Source organism: Crinia signifera, chromosome 2, assembly GCF_055691185.1.
Source record: "Crinia signifera chromosome 2, ASM5569118v1, whole genome shotgun sequence".
NCBI lineage: Eukaryota > Metazoa > Chordata > Amphibia > Anura > Myobatrachidae > Crinia > Crinia signifera.
Window position 1 is genome coordinate 187286957 of NC_139218.1, and position 24152 is coordinate 187311108.

At 44.2% G+C, this 24152-nt stretch overlaps 1 protein-coding gene across 5 annotated transcripts in view; it reads right to left on the bottom strand.

The window, feature by feature from the left end:
- The window catches only part of SCMH1 (Scm polycomb group protein homolog 1), a 51459-nt gene that overhangs the window by 22106 nt on the left and 5201 nt on the right, over window positions 1–24152 (bottom strand). For 3 of the 5 annotated variants that reach the window (XM_083173367.1, XM_083173369.1, XM_083173371.1), the window contains 6 exons: window positions 23713–23772; window positions 11159–11229; window positions 7560–7806; window positions 5472–5560; window positions 1331–1574; window positions 502–725 (listed from right to left, as the gene is read on the bottom strand). In XM_083173367.1, coding sequence (XP_083029493.1) covers window positions 502–725; window positions 1331–1574; window positions 5472–5560; window positions 7560–7806; window positions 11159–11229; window positions 23713–23772 — 935 coding nt within the window. The remainder of the gene's footprint in view (window positions 1–501; window positions 726–1330; window positions 1575–5471; window positions 5561–7559; window positions 7807–11158; window positions 11230–23712; window positions 23773–24152) is intronic. The other 2 variants (XM_083173368.1, XM_083173370.1) reach the window with 1 other exon arrangement.

The window sequence follows — 24152 nt, forward strand, 5'->3', positions numbered from 1 at the left end:
TGACTAGGTCAACATAACTAAAGGTGCCCATACACGTTACAATTATTGTATACAATATTGTATACAATATCGCATCTCGGTTTTGCAATGTGCAGCACATACTTTTTGTACTAGATCTCATCGCAAAACCGAGATGCGATATTGTATACCATAATTGTAACGTGTATGTGCGCCTTAGGTCGACGCTGTCACAAGCTTATGGTCGACATAGGCACAGTTGACAGTCACAGTTTTTCACGATCTTTATTTTTATTTTAAAAGGTAGTTTTTCATACTTTACTATCCAAGTGGGCATAGAGTAGGAATGTAATAGTGTGCCCGAAGCATGGTGTATACGGTACATATACAGTGTCCACGACCTTTTGACTGTCAACCATAAGCCTGTGTCGACCTTTTGGTAGGACAAGAAAAACAAAAACACCTTTTCTTTCTAAACTCACTGGATTTTAAATCCTGCATTTGATCAAATGTTATCTTTAATATTAAGCTCAAAGACAGTACCTTGCTTCCTGGCTTGGGGCCCCTCTTCTTCGGAAAACGGAAAGGTTCACAAAGTTTTGCTGGCTGGCTTGTCAGTTGATGAACAAGAGCTTTAGTCAGCTGTCCCTTCTTCCTTCCTGGCTTTCGACGTCTACGCCCAGGCACCCCTGCGAGCAAGTTTTTGGGTCCTCGCAGGATGCCAGGGGCAATACCTGCAGCTGGAGCTGGGCTTTTTGGAATAGCCACTACAAGAAAAGGAAAAAAAAGATAGAACTGTATGGTATAATGAGCTATTACTGGAAGGTGATTAAATAGGAGGAAAGACCATGAAGATGTGCCCCTTACAGTGTCATCCAGTGATTAAAGGAAGTCAGACAAACAAATTAAATCATTTTCAGCTTGTATGGATTCCTTCTCCTGTCTAAACTTTGATTGGCTTAGTGTGTTTATCCCTTTGAGTGCCAAGTAAATTTGTCTAAATAGGTGCAAGAATTGGCGAGAAAACATTTTTATTCATCATAATGACCTGTAATGTTTACCTTGCATAGAGAATACTATGAGAATATAGAGTAAATCATTTTTTTTACGCAACATTTTTAATTTGAATTTATAGAACAAATGTGAGCGACTCTGGCCTTTTTAGCAGATATTTTGAACATCTCTCACAGCGATGTCGGCACTCAAACGGTTAAGGCTGACAGTCAGAAAACAGCCTAAATTGGGTTTGGTTTTCATCTTGGCCCAAGAAATGATGTAGTAATAATAATTTAGTTGTTGGCCAGGAGTTCAGAGAATGCCTGATATCATACAACAGCTATGTAAGTGAACTTCTCTGGAAAGAGTTATGTACCTTTAGTCCCTGGAGGCTGCAGGTTGTCACCTGTCAGAGAGCACCATCCTACTGGAAAGATGTCTCTAGAGTCATATCGACACCAGTAATCAAATGCTCCCCTCCAGCCATCGAAGGTCACAAGGATCTCACTGCCCCTCACCTCCCCGATGGTAGCAGGGCAGATAAAATGTGGGTTTTTCCTGTCCACTGCCTCCAGCTTCATCCCGATTTCAAAATGGTTCTGGGCTGGAGAAGGGGGCTCCTGTAAACAAATAAAAAATAAAAGGTTTGCCTAGTTTTATAAAATATAAAGTGCAGATGGTGGCAATTCTCTCTTCTTTCTCCATCAGATCATAAATTATTATTTACATTTGTCTTTTGAAGTCATGCAGTGTGACCAATATAATATAGCTGCTACAACATCTTAGTATAGATATAGCTGCTACAGTACAGCATCTTAGCATGGCTGCTACAGCACATTCGTATATAAATATGTCGGCTACAGCACATTTGTATATAAATATGGCGGCTACAGCATATTCGTATATAAATATGGCTGCTACAGCATATTCTTGTTTAAATATGGCGCTACAGCATATTCGTATATAAATATGGCTGCTACAGCATATTCATATAAATATGGTGGCTACAAGGGGATTTTTGTAAGAACTTACCATTTGAATCCCTTTCTCTGAATCCATCCTGGTGACACAGCTCAACCATGGGATGTAGGAGGGTCTGCAGGCACCAGGCACCTATGCTAAGTCTTTGAGAGAGGCAGGCTCCTCCCTTCTGTATCCCAGCATTCCTCAGTTCAACTTCCAGAGCACACTAGGATACATTACTCAGTACAACACCTGAACATATTAATATGCACAATAAAAGAATAACCATATAACACGACAACACATGAAACTTACTGAACGTAAGGGAGGGATCGCTGTGTCACCAGGATGGATTTAGAGAAAGGGATTTGAACGGTAAGTTCTTACAAAAATACCCTTTTCTCTTTCATCCATCCTGGTGACACAGCTCAACCATGGGACAATCAAGAGCCGGTCCTTTGGGAGGATACACTCAGGCCCGCAGTTTGTCATCATTGCTCGCCCAAATGAAGCGTCCTCCGACGCAAAGTCATGGAACCTGTAGAATTTGGTGAAAGTGTGAACAGAGGACCAAGTGGCAGCCATGCATACTTGCTCCGCAGTAGCCCTGTGACGTACAGCCCAAGAGGAAGCAATGGACCTGGTGGTATGAGCATTAACTCTGGAGGGCACTGGTCTGCCAACTTTAGTATAGGCAAAAGGCGATAACCGACCTTAACCACCTAGCAATGGTCTGCTTAGAAGTTGGCCACCCTCTCATACAGTACTAATAATAGGTCAGTTTTACGAAACACCCTTCCCTCTGTCCACATAAATGCACAGCACTCGTACAACATCCAATGTCTCTAGTTTGTCCCTATTTCTAACCTCTTATGGAGGACAATACACCGGGAGCACAATCTCCTGGTTTAAATGAAAAGTGGACACCACTTTAGGAAAAAAATTTGGAACTGTTCTCAAAACAGCCCTATCTTCATGAAACACCAGAAAAGGAGACTTGCAAGACAAGGCCCCTAATTCAGACACACATCTAGCCGAAGCAATAGCCAATAGAAACGCAAGTTTCCAGGTCAGAAACTTAAGGTCAGCCGACTTTACCGATACAAACGGTGGTTTCTGCAGTACTGCCAACACCAGTGACCGTTCCCAGGGTGCCACTGATTGTCTATACGGAGGTTTAAGACAGGTAACCCCCTGGAGGAATGTCTGAACCTCCGGCAACAAAGCCACTTTCTTTTGAAAGAAAATGGACAAAGCTGACAACTGCTCCTTCAAGGATAGTAAGCTTAACCCAGTGAAAAATCCATCCTGGAGAAATTCCAGAAGTCTAGAAACCTTAAATCTAGAGGTGTACACTTTCTTTCTCTCACACCATCTAATGTATGTGTTCCAGACCAAAAGGTCTGGTCGAAGCGGAAGACGCCAATATGCTGTCGACAAGTTCAATATATATCGGAATGCCAAGACCTCCTGGGCCAATCCGGAGCTATTAGAATGACCTTTGCCCCATGTGTCCTCACTCTCCTGAGGACCCGAGCACACATGGGAAACGGTGGGAAGACATAAACGAAGCTGAAACACCACAGAACAGTCATGGCACCCACTGCCCAGGCTATTGGATCCCTGGTTCTCAAACAGAACCTGGACACCTGACGATTGTGACATCAAGTCCACCTCTGGGAGCCCCCAAAGGGAAACAATGTCCTGGAACACCTCCGGATGTAACGCCCATTCTCCTTCCAGCAGATCTGCTCTGCTGAGGAAGTCCGCTTTCACATTCCAGATCCCCGGAATGAATACAGCCGATAAAGCCGGAATATTTGCCTTTGCCCACCAAAAAACCGAGAGACTTCTAGCATCGCCATCCTGCTGAGAGTGCCCCCCCCTGGTGGTTGAGATATGCTAACAGTGGCATTGTCCGACTGAATTCGAATGGGAGACCCCTTCAGAAAGTCCTCCGCCTGCAGTAGAGTCTTCCAGACCGCACACAGCTCCAGTATATTGATCGGCAAGGATGACTCCACACTGGACCACAGACCCTGCAACCTTAGATTCAGGTTTACTGCTCCCCACTACCCATTGCGAGGTGTCTGTCGCCCATGATCTCCCCCAAGCAGGGAGCCGGCTAAGGAGTCCCCCAGGGCCCAGGAGACCTTCTCTGTCAGGAGGTCCAAACGCTGAGCTGAGAGACCAGACAGCGTCTCTCAGCACACAGAGAGCTGACAGGATGCACTTCTGTCAGCCTCCGCTGCGCTGTCAGTGTGAGGAAACTTTCACTGGAAGCCTCCCACTTTGCCCGCACTAACTAGGTGAAATATTAATAAAAAAAACAAACCCCTAGCTACTCTAAGGGGGATATTCAATCCCCGGCGAGCATCTCCCGTCGGGGAGATGCTCGCCGGGCCCTACTCAATGCTGTTTTCCCCGACAGCATTGAGCAGGGTTTCTCGGCAGAACGATCACTAGCTAGCTGAACGATCACTAGCTGTCGGGCTTGTTCTGCCGAGAACGGCCGGGAAGTGACAAGCTGCAGCTCACCTCTTCCCGGCCACGCCCCCTTTTTGCTCCCGGCAGGCGGGACATTGAATCCCGCCTGCGTGTTCTCGGTCACTGACCGAGAACGGGACTGGGTCACGGCGGTCAAGCAAGCTCGACTGCCGTGACCCTCAGATTGAATACCCCCCTAAAACATGGCTGCTTCAGCAGCCCCTCAGTATAGCACACACTTCGGTGGGCACCTAAAACTAACTGAGGAATGCTGGGATGCAGAAGGGAGGAGCCTGCCTCTCTCAAAGACTTAGCATTAGGTGCCTGGCTCCGGCAGACCCTCCTAAATCCCATGGTTGAGCTGCGTCACCAGGATGCATGAAAGAGAAAGCATATTCGTCTATACATGGCTGCTACAGCATTTTCGTCTATACATGGCTGCTACAGCATATTCATATATACATGGCTGCTACAGCATTTTCGTCTATACATGGCTGCTACAGCATATTCATATACACATGGCTGCTACAGCATATTCATATACACATGGCTGCTACAGCATATTCATATACACATGGCTGCTACAGCATATTCATATACACATGGCTGCTACAGCATATTCATATACACATGGCTGCTACAGCATATTCATATACACATGGCTGCTACAGCATATTCATATATACATGGCTGCTACAGCATATTCATATATACATGGCTGCTACAGCATATTCATATATACATGGCTGCTACAGCATATTCATATATACATGGCTGCTACAGCATATTCATATATACATGGCTGCTACAGCATATTCATATATACATGGCTGCTACAGCATATTCATATATACATGGCTGCTACAGCATATTCATATATACATGGCTGCTACAGCATATTCATATATACATGGCTGCTACAGCATATTCATATATACATGGCTGCTACAGCATATTCATATATACATGGCTGCTACAGCATATTCATATATACAGTACATGGCTGCTATAGGGTCCAAAAAATAATAACACAAAGGCATGCAATAAAATCACAGTTTTGGGTATACCTTGTGGAATATTTTGGCAGGTGCCATCTCAGCTCCATTCAGGGTCTTTAGAAGGAACATGGGCCAAGAGGAGGCATTAAGTCTAAAACCTGAACACAGTTAATGTTGCTGAGTATCCATAAAAACAATGAGCAGATCATAATAAAAGTGTGAAGTATGTTGGCAAAATCAAGTTCATATTGTGCAAAAAAAAAAACATATGCAAGTTCAACAGGCATTATGGGATCTATGTACTAAGTGTTGGACAGAAATAAAGTGGACAGAGATTTTTTTACCAACCAATCATCTCCAAAGACAGCCTGTAACATGGCAATTAGCTGATTGGTACTTTATCTCCATTCAAGGCTTAGCACTTAGGGGTTAATTCATGAAACAGTGAAAAGAGAAGAGAAGTGAGCCTACCAATAAATTGCCCATAGCAACCAATCATCTGTATAATTTTACATAATGCATTTGATAAATGTTACTTGAAAAGCGGATTGGTTGCCATGGGCAACTTCTGCACTGGCTTACTCTTTTCACGGCTGCATGAATAGACCCATTAGAACCTTATGTCTAGAGTGACTACGTTGAAAGCACGATGGCAGCAGCAGTATACCGACATGTTTTTAATGCTGTATAAAACATTTGAACTGCATGACCATTTTAACATGTTAAGGGGGATATTCAATCGCCGTCGAGCATCTCCCGTGGGGGAGATGCTCGACGGGCCCTATTCAATGCTGTCTTCCCCGACAGCATTGAACAGGGTTTCCTGGCAGAACGAGCCCGACATCTCTAGCTGTCGGGCTCGTTCTGCCGAGAACAGCCGGGAAGTGACGAGCTGCCGGCTGCATCTCGTCACTTCCCGGCCGCAACTCGCGGCCACGCCCCCTTCTCGTCCCGCTGCAGGCGGGACATTGAATCCCGCCTGCATGTTCTCGGTCGAGCTGACCGAGAACGGGACTGGGTCACGGCAGGCGAGCAAGCTCGTCTGCCGTGACCCGAAGATTGAATACCCCCCTTAACCCTTTGGAATCCATTTTTTTTTTGCAATTCAAACAGTCTGGTTTAAATCTTTAAATTAATTGTATTTTTTTTTTTTTTTTATCAAAAAATGGTCTACACTGAATTTTGAACAATGTTAAAGTATTTATTTTAAAGTGGCTCACCATTGGATCTGCTACTAGCCCTAGGGCTGTTAAGCATGACTAGACATTGGACCTGAAAGAGTTAAAGTTAGAATGGCCACACCATTATAAATGCTTTATCAGCCAGTCATTACAGCCGTATCGGGATACTGTAGACAAAGTGACTACCTATCATGTATTTATATGGGCGAATAGGCAAAATAGGTATAAAAAGCTAAAATTACCCAATGGTAGATTAATAGCATGCAATGCAGGGCTCGGCTAAGGGAAATGCATAGAAAGTAGCGGTTACTAAATACAACCACTGTCCAGCCTGTGTGTGTGTTGCCTCCAATGTGAAGCCTGTTCTCAACTCACTACCAGAAAAATGTATGTACCACATCTTGTTAGATTCATTTACAGAATCGGAACGCAATACGTAATATTTAAGCTCTATAGTATTGGAATGAAGTAACCAGTATAGAGTTTGCATGGTGGGGTTGCCATTACAATTCCAGTAGATGGGATGCTGGCAGTCACAATACTTAGCACCGGAATGCCGACATCGAGGATGATGTCGGCACTGGAATCCTGACTGCTGGAATCCCAAAAACAAAAATGTGGGGAAGGTTGGCATTAGAACGAGGTGGGGGTTTGTTCAAATAGTAAAACTGATGAAGGGCATACTGGGATGTGTAGTTCAATAACAGCTGGAGTGTCAAGGTTAGCCATCACTGGGTTAGGCTATAGGGAGGGAGGGTTAGGTGAGGGGAAGGCAAGTATACTTATCTAAACCCTGTTGATCTTCAGGATGCTGACGTCTGTATTCTTACTACCAGCATCCCCAACATAGGTCATCCATATGGATTCTGCATATTGGGATAGTTTGTGGTTCCTTTGGCAAGCATTGTATTTAACTGCTGCCCCAACTAATAAAAACGCATTACATTAGTAAGAAAGCATAAGCACATAGACACACCTAATGGTGGTTGTAACATGCCCCCACTCTTTTCACATGTGCCAATGGGCTGAATCTCTGACGAATCCACCAGTCTCCAGAAGTCATTTTTGTTATCACTTCCATCAAGGCGTAGTCTGAGCCGTGCTCCTGTAAGTCCCACCACAGAGGCGATGCAGGTGGAGGTCGTGTTTCTTGGGTCCTGCGCCTCTAGCTTCATACCAATCTTGTAATCATTGGACGGAGGAGAACAGGACTGTACAGGGAGCAACAAAAAATAAAAACAATTTCTGGATAAAGACAGATGAATGAAGAAGAAAGCAATTATGCTGTGCACATATTACAATATTGTGGGATCATAGTGTTAAACATATTCATGTAGGTTATATTTCCATTTACAGTACTGAGAATATATTTACTAGAATCAACGGTTCTCAGAGTTACGAGCAAAGGCTGATGGGTGTTATTTTGCACCTTAGCAAAACTTGTGCCGCATGGGCCATTATAAAATTTGTAGACAGATTTTGATATATAAGGGGGTGTTGTTACGTAGCTTAGTGCAGGGGGGTCAGTTGAATACTGACCGGCGAGCTGTAACAGAGAGCTATTGGCACTGCTCGCCAAAGAGCATTGAATACCGCCATAGAAATGTATAATCTTATGCCAGCAGCACATATGTCAGTCCTTCTGTTTGGCCAGGCGAATGATAAATGTGGTGAAATCACTTTAGGCCTAACTAGGATTGTTCCCTGGAAGAGGTCTGCATTCACAGGTTGCAGTATCTCAGCCGTTCTTAAACTGTGGGTCGCAGTATCTCAGCGGTTCTCAAACTGTGGGTCCTGACCCCAAAGTGGGTACCGACCTTCTCAGCATGAGGGTGCCACTCCAAGTTGTTGACCATCAAGCTGATGACTTTTCTAATCTCAGTCAGGGATTCAATCTGTTGAATTGTCTGTTATTTCCATCATTTTGTGCCTCCACAATGCTGCCATGTATGTGCTGTCTACTGACTACACATGTGATGTGATGACCTTCTGCAGTAACTTGCAGAAGTCCTGTCATTATTTTTATTGTCCAAGGGGGTCCCATAGCAAAATAGTTTGAGGACCCGTGCAATATCTGGATTGTTTTTAAAATGTGCAATAATGAATTACCTTTATACTGTATTATTATATGGCATTGAACTTTTACACCTGGCATGTCAGATCTATTTATAATAAGTCTTTTGGGACTGGATTATACAGACCTGCAATTGTCTTGGAATTTAAATTACTGGTTTGTAATTACTATCTATTGTTAGAGTTAGTTCACTGGAACTCATTTTCATTACTATTATACCTTTATTTTAAAGCAGGTAATATTGTTTTATTCGTATTATGCAATAGTTTATTATGTAAAAATGTATTCTATATTCACTGTGAATATTGGATTCATCATGTTGATACTCGGGTACAGGTGGATGCAATAAAGGCCTGTAAAAGTCCATTTACAGAATTATGTTCTTTTTGACACATCTCAAGATACAGATCACTAGCTTGTGTGTCTGGTTTACATCGGGAGTAATAAGTGGGTATTTTGCCAACTCTCCCCGACTATTTTGTTTTCTTTGTGTCTCCCTGATTGTCAGGGAGACTCGTGAAATATCGGCAATCTCCTTGACTCCCTGAAGAGTGTCGCAATATCCCTGATGGCACCAACATTATTTAGCTGTATTATTCTTGGGGGGGGGGAACATTGTGGAACATTTGAGAAACTATGTCTAGGAAGCAAAGCCTGGAAATGCATACGCAGAGCACTCAGGATTGTCTGGCTGAGCAATAACAATACTCATCACTACAGCCGTCATCACTGTTGTCACTCGGCTTATTTAGCTAAATTGTATTAGGAGGATTCCTGCTCTGTGATATCCAGTAATAGTAAACATGCATGTTCTGTTTGTTCAAAAACTGTCACCTATAGGACTATGAAGCAATAACAGTGATTTATTGCCACAATTTACTATATAAAATTATTGCTGGAGCAGCTGAGCGATACTGGCTGTAGCAGGAACAGTACCCCATCCCACCAGCCACCCACATGCAAAAGAACAGGGAGAAAACAAGTAAGCGGCGAGTGGGAGAATAGGAAACATCCTATTCAAAAGACTGGGCGGCCGCTGATTGGCCGAGAGCTCAGCCAATCAGCGACCACCCTGCCCGCCCAGTCTTTTGAATAGGATGTTTCCTATTCTCCCGCTCGCCGCTACCCGGACTCTGTTATGCGCCGTGCGCTCCGTGCTCCCCGCCTGCCGCTACCTAGTCTCCAGTCCACCAGCTAGCTCACTACCCCTCCTGCAGCTGGACCGGACCCCGCTCCCCGCCACCTCTTCTGCATCACACATGGACTGGACCCTGCTCTCCGGTCCCCCGCCTGCAAGCTCCCCCCAGACCCTGCTCTCCCACAGCTCCCCCGGATTTACATGTGATAAATCGATCCGATTTATCACATGTAAAAAATGGCACATCAAGTGCCAAATCATATCAGGAGCTGCCGGGGGAGCTCAGGGGAAATCGGGGCCGACATTAGGCCGACTTGTCCTTAGGACAAGTCGGCGTAGTGTATGGGGGCCTTTGGGAAGGTAATAAGGCTTGTGATACAATCTTTTGACATGAGGAATTCATATTTTTACAGCATCACCATGTAATAACCCTAGAAGTCCTGTAACGAAATCGAGCAAACGTATTTACAGGTTAGTAAAAACCTTAGAACTGGTAACAAAACTTTGTTGCTTGTTGTTTCCATACATAGCAACTATTTTATCCTGTATACATGCCTTCTCTATACCAGTCACTCTGGCACACACTTCCTGTTACTGTTTGCCTATCAGGGGCACCAGTATGCCTGGATGGCCACCAGGTTATACCGAAACACACTCCCATTCCTTCTCACAAATATGAATACAGACTTACAGTATGCAGCACTGTTTTTCTAGCAGGTTCTGTATGCTTCCTTTATGCAAATTTGCTCCTGGATTCAGTTTCTTCACAAAGTAACTCTTTCTGTCATAACCAAACGCTAAGGGCTGTTTAACGCACACCGGTTTTGACCAGACAGCAAGAAGCCGGACAAAATTTGTCCAGCTTTTTTTGCCTGAGGGCTATTTCACACACTCCGGCTCCTGCCGGGCGGCGAAACCCTGCATGGCTAGGAAGCCGTGCTGCACAGAGGTTTATAATGGTGGGGATGGCAACAGCCTGGCAGCCGTCCCTTCCAGTGGTCGGATCCAGATGCAAACAGGCGGCCGGGCCGTGGCCGTCCCGTGTGAATGGACACAATCGTGTCCATTAACAACTACTGCAGCACTGAATTTGGCTGTGCGGGGTTTCGCCGCCCGGCAGGAGCCGAAGCATGTGAAATAGCCCTGACTGTTGTGTCTTTCATATGCACCGGCTCCGTGCGTGAGCCAGTGCAGTGTAAATTTAGGCATGAAGATTACCTATGACGTCAGAGTGGGGGGACAGTCATGTCATGTTACGGCAGTCCGGACACGGCCCGGTACCCGGTCAAGTCAGTAGATATTTCCGTCTGTGTCCGGACCGATTTTAAATTTCAGTATATTTAGGAAAACTTCAAACACTCACCTGTCTGAAACAGTGAGGTGGGGCTGGCTGAGATCCAGTCTCCTTTAGATATTTTTCCCAACTGAAGTGTCCTGCACAGGAAAAGGTTACTGTACTATTATTTGTACATATTACAGTACATTACAGGTAAACACCACTATAATCATCAGCAGTACAAACAGAATAAACGTAATGCAATCCACATCACCATAAAACCATCTAAGTGAAAATAAAGGAAAGTGATGTGAAATTATACAGAAAACTCATTTTCAGAAAACATTAAAAAAAGGGGAAAAATGTTACATTTGATTAGAAAGAGCTGGACAGTTGGGCCATTATAAAATCTACTGAAAGTACAAAATGGTATATAAAAACTACACAACATTTTTATCTTATTTACAAAAAAAAAACACATTAAAATGATCATTATTATAATTATTACTACTACTTACTAATTGTCAACTTTTATTTATAATAACACCTTATCCAGTTCAGGAGAGTCTGAAAAACACACCTGCTGCTTAGGAGTTTTCCCAAAAATAGACACTGGTACCGGAACCTCCGGATCCAACATATCCAGAGTCTGTTTGACAGTCCTAATTAGAGCGTCAATGCCCTGAGAGTTTTCCTCTGTGTACTCCTCTACCGGAGGAATATCCCTCAGCCTCATCCGACTGTACTAACACCGCCAGACCCCTTCTACTGGGAGATAAAGTGTTAGCCTGGGAGGATGAAGGAAGGGCCTTTGTTAAACAGTCTACCGACCTCAAAAGAGACGTGGCCCAAGGAGGTTCAGCCGAGGTCTCTTGTTGCTTGAGGCATATAGAAGGGCCCTTTACTGTTTTACACTTCAAAACTTTCATAGTATAATTTCATCTAAATCAGCGGTTCTCAAACTATGGGTTCTGACCCCAAAGTGGATTGCACCCATCTTAGCATGAGGTCGCAACTTCATGTTGCTGACTGTGAGACTAAGGATTCGCTGATCTCTCAGTTAGCGATCCAGGAAGTCTGAAAAATCAGTTTAATTTTCTGTTACTTTATACTCCTCGCATCACTGTCTTCGAGATCTGAGGAGTCATTAGGCAGCTCCTTACCCACTCCAGTGCTCTGCCTCTCCTGTCCAACCCAGCAGCCTTTGCCACCAGAAGACTGCAATTCTGGCTGCATCATCTACATGCAGATATCCATAGGGGGTACACCCATGTCCTGGGGCTTATATCCCACTGCCATCTTCTGCCTCTACTTGCCATGCTCTAAGCTTTACCGTTCACACGCATATATTAGTATTACACATGCAGGGCATCCGCAATTTAGGATTATAGGTAACAGATTTAAGGTAGATAATATCAAACGCAATTCAAACATAACTAACAGGATCTATGTAACATATTATACAAGGTATATACAGTCTCGTCAATCACATCCCTCACATATTCCTAACTATTTCTATATCACTAGCCGTCTTACTGAGCACCCATGGACTAAAATGTCCAGTACAAAGGTGGATATAATATTACAATAATCCTCATTTGCAACCATACTGTGTCCCTTCATAAGCATAAAATATATAATGCACATATGATGTATACCGCTTTGCTGATAAAGGATGCGTGGTGCAACTCCGCTAATATAAGCTGACTATATGAATCTAATAATCGGAGACATAAGTTAACCATACCCAGCATCAACATAGTTAGTAACTATGCCTCTCCGCTTTCAGAATTAAATATTTCACTAGATTGGATAGTAATCCTGAGATTGCTCCAAATTACCCGTTGGATAACACTAATAGGATTCTGACATTCATGCCACATATGATTGGACGGCTTGGACTAATGGGTTAAATCCCATACATTTACTACATCCACAATTTAGAATTATAGGTAACAGAATTGAGGTAGAGTATACCAAACATGATTCAAACATTAACAGGATCCACGCAACATGTTATACTAAGTAAACACATTCCCGTCAATAAACATGATAGGGGTGGCACCAATTAAATTAGGTAGCTTCTCATTGGTGGATTCAAAAATGCCTAAGCCATTTAAACCTGCCCAGGGCAACAGCACAGGTTGCCCTGAGGAAGATCTGCGAAGCGTACGCCGGCCGACCAAACCTTGCGGACGTCTTCAGATCACTGTCAATTACTGTCAATTACTGTTGTTTGTGTATATCAGTCCTTGTTATGACTCGAATGTATTGTCTTGCTTAATAAACGCTGCTTCCAATACCCATCCGACTGACTGTCAGTACTTAGCGTGCCGACTAGCACACGCCAGGCTGCCACGCGGCTGATACTCTCCCTACAGGAGAGACGCAGCTGACGGCAGCAATGTGTTAAAGCTAATAGCAGTAGCGGTGATTCCGATCGCAAGAATACGGATACCATCATAGCTGTATACGAACGGGTTATACTCAAGCCATTGTAGCTTATGAGAACTGACTATATAACTAATAACCTGTAATTGTCGGGTGAATTGTTTTCAAATGTACACCAATGCCGCTGCACCGTAAGGAACTGTAAATTACCCACATTATTGAATTCTATAAGGATTAGTGTAATATGCTGTCTGAGTGTACCGTTTTGGCATTGCCACAGACACTCCTACTACAGCAAACAATGAGTGTTCATATAATATAACTAGGTACCCAGCAGCAATTAGATAACTTAGTACACAGACCTCAGTAACCAGTTGGTGACACTTTTCCTCAATATAAATAAATTATACAATTGATGAAAATATTGTAAAGTGTCTCCCACACATCGCCACAGGCATATATTAATACTGTGACAGTGGGTCTAAGACTCCGCACGTGCATCTTTTAATGCACTGTATTCACTTGTTTCATGTTGTTTGTCATATTTCGCAGTCCTTTTTTTAAATTAAAACAATAAAAGGTCTATTTTATGATCTCTTTCTTGCTAATTGGTGCACCACTAAAGACAAACCTTTCCCCTCTCTATTAATAAACTGCATACAGTGTTAGTAAACGCCGATGTGCATGTGGAGGCAAGCTATTTGCGATGCTTGCTGTATATCCTCCAGTGACAGCAAGGGTGACAAAAAGGTTAATTAATCCGATAATTAAGATGATAATCCGGCACAACTATTGAGAATTGCTACCAAACCTGATATTGCACTATTTAGGTCTACAGATTGCTGCTGCTTTCACACACATCCTCCCATTTAGACTGGTTGTGGCACTTGCCTGCCGCATTTAAATACATGACAAGGGGAAAGCTGTTAGTGTGATACTTGGAAGCGTGTGCAGTATGACCTTTCTGTGCCATGAGCTGCCAGGGCTGTTGGAAAAGCGAAGATAGATTCAGCTGTCAGATTCAGTGAATGATGCTTTAATTCAAGTAATAGAGATTGCTGCATGGACATACTCCAAAATAATTAATCGTGTTGGCAATTTAAAATTGAGGGGGAATAAAAACTTATTTAGACTGCAAGCTCTCCAGCGATGCTTGGCAGCTTCGATTTTTGCCTGGAGCTCTATCTGTGGCGTATCTCTAACAGCCTGGAGATTGGCAGCAGCAGTGACAGACTTCAATTGTAGATACATCCTGTGTGCTTTAAAAAAGGTTAGCATTGTCATTTTGTGTAGCTGTAAAGGGGGCTGTGATTAATGTCTCAAAGCAGGTAACAGGATAGGAGTCTGTGTAAAGGAGGCGTTTTGCTTGCAATGTGGGCGGGACCGCCCCTGGAGGCTAGCGATTAGGTACTTGAGTGATTTTTTTTTTACGGGAGATATATCACATGCAATCAATCCTACCGTGATCCATCTCTTGTGATAAATCTCAAAGGCCTTTTTTTTTACCTGCAATGTACACATGCAATTCATCAGGTGGGATGGGCTATTACCATATATAAACTTTCCTGCATGTGAACCCGTGTGATCGCATTGCAGGTGTACAACGTCACTGCGATATGCACCTATTCAGGTGCCATTGTGATAGATATTTATGGCAGCCAGTGACATCTGCAATTGAGATGCGAGGCATACGGAAAATAGCACGAAAAGCACCTGCGATGTGCCAGTTTTCATGCAATCCGTCGCAGCAAAGCATCGTAATCGCATGAAAACAGGCCATATCACACTAAATGTGTTGTGTGTTGCTAAATAGAATAAGTGGGTATTATGCCCTCTTATTATTGCAAACTGTGTTATGTATTCTAAATTATTTTCTTTCAAATAAACCTGGATCACTCAGCATTTATATGATGAGTAATAAGCAGCAACCCATCTACTGCTAAACTACACATCCCAGCATGCACTGCAACAGTTTTAGCATGGCCAAGAATTCTGGAATGTGTAGCTCCGCAGCAGCAGGAGGGTCGCTTATTGCCCATCATTGACTTACATGATGTTAGTAGAGAAGCAGAGGCTTTTTTAGTTATGCATATTTTACCAAAGGAATAACCCTAAATTACGAAAAATCCATGAAAACCTACAGCAACTTATGCACATGAGTAAAAATGGCTCCCTACTTAACCGTGCTACCCAACCCAGTGCCCTGTATTGAGCGATCTTTATATATAGAAGGCTAACTCCTCAACTCTATAAGGTAAAGTACCGCCAGTGACCCATAGAGGCAACTTGAGTAGTGTTCATTCTAGCACCCACTATCTTTGAAAACCAATGCAGTTCCTCTTCCCTGCCTGGGGTGTCGCTGTCTGCTGTGGTGTTTCTAGCACCGGTCTGGTTTGCATTTCAGTGTTGATATACAGACCACACTGTGCTAGAAGCACTACAGCAGACAGCGACACCCCAGGCAGGGAAGAGGAACTGCATGGATTTTCATAGATAGCGGGTGCTAGAATGAACACTATTGAGGGACCAAATTACTCCTTTTTGTGCTATAAAAAGGTCATAACAGAAAGTGAAAGCAATTTTTGCTTGCTGGATATGGAGAGAGGGCGATGTGAAGACCGAGATTGGAAGTAGAAAAAGATTGGGACTGGGGGTGGGGTGGAGAGTTTTTGGGCTAAAAACGGTGACAGCTTAAAGTGGAAGTAAAAACGGTCACAGCTCAAAGTGAAAGTACATTGCATAAGTTATAGTGAATATGTCGAAGCACAAATGTCGAAGCACAAATATTTCTTGCTTGCCCGTATGCCATTTGCAGTTAGCAGTGATTAAAATTAATACAATAGTATGTGAATATCAGTATGCAGATGGAGACCATAGTAATAAGAAAAACCATATGCCACAAGCAAAAATCCCAGCCTACCAACTTCAGGAATTAAATGTACTGTTTTTATTAAACACAGAAATAATTTCATCATCTACAACCAGACATTAAACTAAAGTGATATATATGTACTATGAATTTGCAAACCCAAGGTTTTGGTGGACCACAGGAAAAACTATTGGGTTTATTTACCAAGACTGGAGTTGCCTTCCAACATGTCCCATTCCATTCGGTACAAAATGCTCTGTTCCTGGACTTCCCTGCCAGTGGCAGTTACAGAGGTTGGACTCCAGCACAGTCCAAAATTCAAAGAGGGGGGGGGGTCGTCATATCAACTGCCAGTGAGTCCAGGACAGTGATGTTTGAGGTGGCAGTAGGTGTAGCCCCCCTATAAGAATATTGGACTGTGCTGGAGCCCCCCTTGCCACTGGTAAGTAAGCCCAGGAACAGAGCACTTTGTACCTAATGGAATGGGTCATGTTGGAGGGTATGGAGTTCTATTGAAGATGTGATGTTGCTATGGGTAACCAATCAGATTCTATCTATTATCTTTTAGAAGGTGTTAAATAAATAAGGAGTAGATTCTGATTGGTTGCTATTGGCAATATCCCATCTTCAATAGAACCCCCATCTTAGTAAAAAAAACAGACTTCTAATATTCACAGTACGTTTACCTGCACATCATCTAATGTGGTATATATTTTGCGTTCTTGATAAACAGCAGAAACAATGCAATAGTGGGTGATCTTACACAGACTTAACAATTGCAAAACACATACAGTATTCAGTACTTGTTTCCCAGCACGGCGCCCGTCGGGTTGATCGCATGCCTTAAGTTTAAGGTACTTAAGGCATGCGATCGACGCGTTGGACCCGATTTTCTGTCAATCACCAGTATATTTGCCGGTAAAAGAGAAAATCGCGTTGATCGCGGCCCATTATAATGGCCCGCGATGCGATCGACGCGATCAACGTGATTTTACATAGGGAACAGTGGGAAAAGGGCCAATATGGCCAATTTCTCATTGTATATGGTTATAAAGTATGCTTAATGCCCCGCCATTGTTAACGCCACCCCACTATTGATGACAGCCCGAAGCGTGGCGAGTGCAGCGAGCCCGCGAGGGGCGGCGGTACACGTCCTCCGACCTTTTCATACCCCCACTATCCACGTCGGCGTGGAGTTGATTTTATATAGTGTGGCGAGCGCAGCGAGCCCGAAGCGTGGCATGCGCAGCGCGCCCCACGAGGGGACGCGTATACCTGTGAAGTTATGCGCGCTGCGTTAGCCACATTATATAAAATCAACCCCACGCCGACGTGGATAGTGGGGGTATGAAAAGGTCGGAGGACGCGTACCGCTACGCTCGCCACGCTTCATGTTGGCGTCAATAGTGGGGTGGCGTTAACAATGGAGGGCCATTTCACCCATCGGGGGGGGGTTGCTATTAAAATGGGGGGTTTGGGGGCTTTTTACATTGAAATCAATGTAAAATTGGGTCTCAGGGACCATTTTACATTAATTCCAATGTAAAAATCGCGTCGGTCGCGTCAATCGCATGTGATTTGGTTGGCATGCGATGCGATCAACGCGATTTTTCCGACCCGATCAATACAATCAAAATCGTGGGTGCCGTGCTAGGAAACAAGTACCCAGTATTCTTACAACAGACTATTTCTGAAGGAATTACGCAGTTTCTGGTCAATCAGACCATTCCATATTAATTATTTATTCCTGTCATAACACTTTTTGCATGATTTAAACATACCAGCTTACAGAGAACTGCAACAAGTTGTTTTTTTTTTCAGTGGAACATGTACTGTATATTTTGCTTTTATCAGGAAGAGCTGGATAGTACAGGGAAGCTAGTTAAATCGGTCATCTACTTGACATACTGCATCTAAAAGGTGAGTACACACGGGTGCAATTTCATGAGAAATCGCTGGGAATATGGTCGCTGAGCGATAAATCGCCAGCTGCACGCTCCCGTGTGCACTGCCAAATGGTCGCTGGTCGCAGGAGCATGCTCCTGCGACCAGCGGCTTTCCCCGGCGATCGCTGTGCCGGGAGGTAAGCGCCAGGGAGATCAGCGTTGATCTCCCCAGCCCCGTGCCGCTGCTCCCTCCCTCCTCCCATCAAAGTGACAGCAGCAGCGTCTGCTGCGCTCCCCCTCCGCCCCGTAGCAGTGTCTCCTTTTCATCAGCGATGAAAAGGAGACACTGAGCAATATGATTGCTGGGGATATATTGCTAGCAATATATCCCCAGCAATCATATTACCCCATGTGTACACAGCATTAGAGTTTATGATATGATATCATATGATATACTCAAAAGAGAGTGTGTCTTTAAAAGACTGCTTACTTAAATTGGTTAGGAATAAACGTTTCCACCTAGTCTCCGCAATGTCATCCCATTCATGCACAACAACAATTTTAATCCATTTGCTCCATCATCTTTATGATGGAGGACACCATTAACAACCTGTGGGAGGGTGCATATTTGATATTTAGCATACACATTAAGCGATATTTTAAACCATATCACTCAGTAGGGGAAAAATGTATACCCATTTCACACTGCAAAACCAGACTGCACAAGGGGTTTTGTACACTGGTCCAACCCAGCTGATACCCCTTGTGGATTGGCAGACTGGACTAGGCAAACAGTCAGGTCAGTTATGTCATTGGTAGTGTTCTTTTGGGAAAAAGGGGGAATGGACCAGTGCACAGGTTTGTATCAGATATATATATAAAAATAGCTGATTATGATGTGTCCACAAATGTTTTTTAATTTTAAAAGGGAGAAGGCGGCGGTTCTCCCTAATAAAAATGGTGTGTGGAGGTGCACCCTAGAGAGTAAATTGAGTATTTAGGAGAAGAAAAGAAAGACTCTCTTTTTTGTTGGGGCACTCTTTTGAAAAAAAAAAAACAATATGTATGTTGGTTTATTGTAAGTTATAACAATTGAGAAAGTTGTATGGAGAACAAAGCGAGAGGTCAACTCAAAAAAGGCCTCTTTTGTTCTGGGACAAGTATGACAGTATATAGAGGCTCAGAGAGTGCTCTGGTTCAATGAGTGTATTAAAATTTAACTTTTAATAATGCAGTTTAAGATAAATACTAGACAGACGTACAGACATAAAAACATATACAGGTATTATAGTTCATGCATGGGTATACCATGGGTATGTGTCATACCTTGACAAAGCCTCCAGAAGGTGAAACGATCGTCGGGACCTTGTGACACTAATCCCTAGCGTCTCCCGCAAACCGCCAGCAGACAGCAGACGCAGTGCCACCGGGCGCACTGACAGGTACTCCCTGTGTCTCTCCCCCATCTCTCTTATCCCTGCTACTGCTTCCTTCACAGGCTCTGCCGAGTCTGCACATCTCACTCCCTCTAAAACTTCCTCTCATCTCAGCGCCAGACAACCAGGTCAGGTGCAGCTCATCCCCCACCACTGTAACATTATTACACGTGGGGGACAGCAGCACACCTGCAGGTGTTATTAAAGCCACAACTTTATCTCCCAGTGCCTGATATAATTAGCAGGTGTCGCTCATCCCCGACCACTGTGACTCATCACAAGTGGAGGACAGAAGCACACCTGACAAAATAATCATTTTCAAATCAACACCTATATACCGCCCTGTTTGGGAACACTCATCCCTCAATCACCTGAGGAGCTCACCCTGCACTGGAACATTTCTAAACAGGGGGGCCTTTTGGGGTCAACAGGGACAGCAGTATCCCTCTCTTTTTACATCTCTCGCAAAACCCCAATAACACTTTGGCACGCTCTCTCGCCATACCTATAACAGCCCAACATAAATACCTTGACGGCAGCTGGTAAAGAGTGGACCACATAGAAAAGGGAAGGGTGACCTCTCTTACAATTGTGCCAAACCTCCACCCTTACCACAGGTATACAAAGCGGTGTAGCAGCCGCCTCGTGTAGGAGATTGAGAGTGCCTATCTCATTTTCTCTCTATCCCTCAGACCCCATTAAAAGACAACAATCTCCCACAATACCTAAAAAAGCCCACCTGCATAGAGTGGCAGTTGGCAAACTCTGGGTGATTCTGCCAAAAGGGAAAGGCGACTTCCCAAAATTAACCAGATAACCCGCTTATGCCAACAGGTATATAAATTTGGTTTGAGTTTTGTTGGTTAGGGATATCTCCGGGAGACTATCTTTGTATCTACACTTTATCTCTCTCCCACCTTATATCTCACCACTGATATCCTTCTCATTTCAAAAGAAAAAATATTTTTCCTTTTTCAGGGGAGAGACACCCTATTACCTACTTTTCACAGAGTCTGCATAAACACAACAATGTTTGCGCTGTACCTGGCATATGTGCGAGTATTAATAACAGTATATATCTGAATAATTATTTAATTCTCTTAAGCACTACGTTTTGCGGGACCTCTCTGGCGGATTGCAAACGGAATTCACAGAAATTGTCTTGTATTAATTCAGAAATTATTCTGGGTACTTGTGTATTTTGGCGGCGCCCCCGATGTCCGTCGTACGACGAACAGATCGCATCGCATCGCATGCCATGCACCCGATGGCATGCGATGCGATGCTGACCCCCTATACGACCAAAAATCGTATAAGCACCCTAAAGGGTGCTTTTGAGCACCCAAATGGGTGCTTACAATGTTAAATGCACCCCCACGCCACCCCCCACTATAAACGTGAACCTGAAGCGTGGCGAGTGCAGCGAGCCCGCGAGGGGCGGCGGTACGCGTCCTACGACCTTTTCATACCCCCACTATCCACGTCGGCGTGGAGTTGAGAATAGAATAGTGTGGCGAGCGCAGCGAGCCACCGAGCCCGAAGCGTGGCGAGCGCAGCGAGCCCCGCGAGGGTACGCGGATACCTTCACAGTTATACGCGTCCCCTCGCGGGCTTCACAGGTGTCCGTGGCGACGCGGACACCTGTGAAGCCCGCGAGGGGACGCGTTTACCTGTGAAGGTATCCGCGTCCGCTCGCCACGCTTCGGGCTCGGTGGCTCGCTGCGCTCGCCACACTATTCTATTCTCAACTCCACGCCGACGTGGATAGTGGGGGTATGAAAAGGACGTAAGACGCGTACCGCCGCCCCTCGCGGGCTCGCTGCGCTCGCCACGCTTCGGATTCACGTTTATAGTGGGGGGTGGCGTGGGGGTGCATTTAACATTGTAAGCACCCATTTGGGTGCTTAACATAGTATAAGCACCCATTAGGGTGCTTATACAATGTTTAATCGCATCGTATGGCATCGTATGCCATGTACAATGGCATACAATTTCAAAATTGTATGCCATCGTGCTCTATCGTACGATATCGCGTTGCATCGCATACCATCGTATGTGTTATGGTATGCGATGCGATGGGCGCCGCCAAAATACACAAGTACCTTATTCTGTATTAAGCATTCACACCATAATATTTCACCGGAAATGTGTCATATAGTGTATATTATTGTGTACAGGAAACTGCATATTATATACCACGGTGTACAGATACATATATGATAACTCATCAACACCACAGGATATTTAATAACCCTGTTATCGGCTTTCAAATACCTAAATACTCAAATGCCTCCAGCAAAAGTATCCAAATAACAACAAGCACAAATCTGCTGCATTAATCTCAAACAACCAGCCAGGAGACTGGGCCACATCTGACAAACTGTTTCTGTTAAATAAACAGTGTGTAAATTGGTTTTTGAAACAAAATATATTTTTCTTTTCTTCTCCTGCCTTGAGATCAGAAGCAGAGCTCTAAATCCTGGCACAACCTGAGTATCCTTAACAGTACGGTATACCCATGCATGAACTATAATACCTGTTCACTTATATGTTTTTATGTCTGTACGTCTGTCTAGTATTTATCTTAAACTGCATTATTAAAAGTTAAATTTGAATACACTCATTGAACCAGAGCACTCTCTTATGCCCCTTTCCCACTGCAGCCTTAAAACGGTATATTGCTGATTTTTGAGGGCAAAATACCGTTTAAAGCTGCAGTGGGAAAGCGCCAGAGTTGAAATACCGTTTAAAGTTAAACGGTATTTCAACCCGTTTTCAAAGCAGTGTTTTAAACGGTAATCTACCGTTTAAGAGGCAATGGGAATGCATCTTAAACGGTATTCTTAATGTATGGTTGTTGCCTGTGTTGTGACACTCCCCACAACCCTGAAAAGCCCATTAAAGTCACAGGCACTCATTTGTGTTGTAAAAACGTTTTGAAGAGCTAAAACGTTTTACCTGCAATGGGAATGGTACTTAAATGGCATTTAAAACTGTAATCTGCTGCAGTGGGAATGCTAAATACCGTTTAAGATTACCTGTAACTTAAAACGGGTCTGCAGTGGGAAAGCAGCATGAGCGTCTATATACTGTCATACTAGTCCCAGAACAAAAAAGAGGCCTTTTTTGAGTTGACCTCTTGCTTTGTTCTCCATACAACTTTCTCAATTGTTATAACTTACAATAAACCAACATACATATTGTTTTTTTCTTCAAAAGAGTGCCCCAACTAAAAAGGAGAGTCTTTCCTTTCTTCTCCTAAATACAGTTATGTCATTGGTCAGATGAGATCACCTCCAAGTGCTGGAGAACCTAATCGCAACCTATGTTGATCCTGGGATGCAGTTTAAATCCCGGCGGTCGGGATCCCGGCATTCAAAATCCCGAACGCCGAAATCCCAACACTTTCTCCCCCTGTGGGTGTCCACGACACCCTCGGAGGGAGAATAAATTAGTGTGCGGAGCGTAGCGAGGCACCGGGCCCGCTGCGTAGTGAGCGCAGCGAGCCCGCAAGGGGGGGCGATCCACGTCCCCCCCTTGTCGGGATTTCGGCGTTCGGGATTTTGAACGCCGGGATCCCGACCGCCGGCTTTTCATGCCGAATCCGTTGATCCTGGGGAAATGCTATGTCTCTCAACAGGAAATATTTTAAATAGACCCATTCAAACTAAGCAAAAACTCAGGTTGCTGCGGGTTCACATGCTATAACCCAGGTTTTTGCTGGCAGTGTAAAATGCTCTCTGCCTAAAAGCAATGACATGACATTTCTACAGATTAACTGCTGTATCATATGGTTCTTACATTACACCTATATTTTAATGTGCTAAAATAATCTAACCAGACTGCCGTCTCACGAGTAAGAACCCAAATGTGCGCTATCATTTACCACGTATGTGCCTGCACTGAACTTATGAATGTATAAACATTTGCCATATGCGTTTATGCTATATACCATGAATGGCAAAAACCACTAAATAGCTAAGAAATAGTATAATTCAGTTAGGCAATAAAAGTGTAACGTGTCCTGCTATAGGTACAGTATGGGATGTCAAGGAGTACCTTGATGAGTATGTGTGTCTGCCGGTCGGCCATGTCTCCTTCCATCCTTCCAGTCAGTTGCTGAAACACAGAGATAAACTGGTCAGTACTCAATGCTTAAGTCAGTGGTTCCCAAATGCGGTCCTCAAGGCACCTCAACAATCCAGGTTATAGGCAGGGCCGGCGCTACCCACTCAGCAGCTCCTGCAAAGCAGGGAGGCGCCATGCTGAAAAGGCGCTGTCTCCCTCCCTGCTCTGCTAAAGCTGCCTCAGCCCTCACTGTCACTGCCTCCTGCACGCCACCCGCAACGCCTGTCTGACAGCGGGCGGCAGTATGGAGAGGCCACTGCCAGTCCTCAACACTCCGCCCCCTCTATCTCCTCCCCTCTTCTTCCATCTCCTCCTTCTCTCCCCTCCTTTACCCCTCAGTCACGAGAGGGGTGTAATGGCGTCCTCAGTGT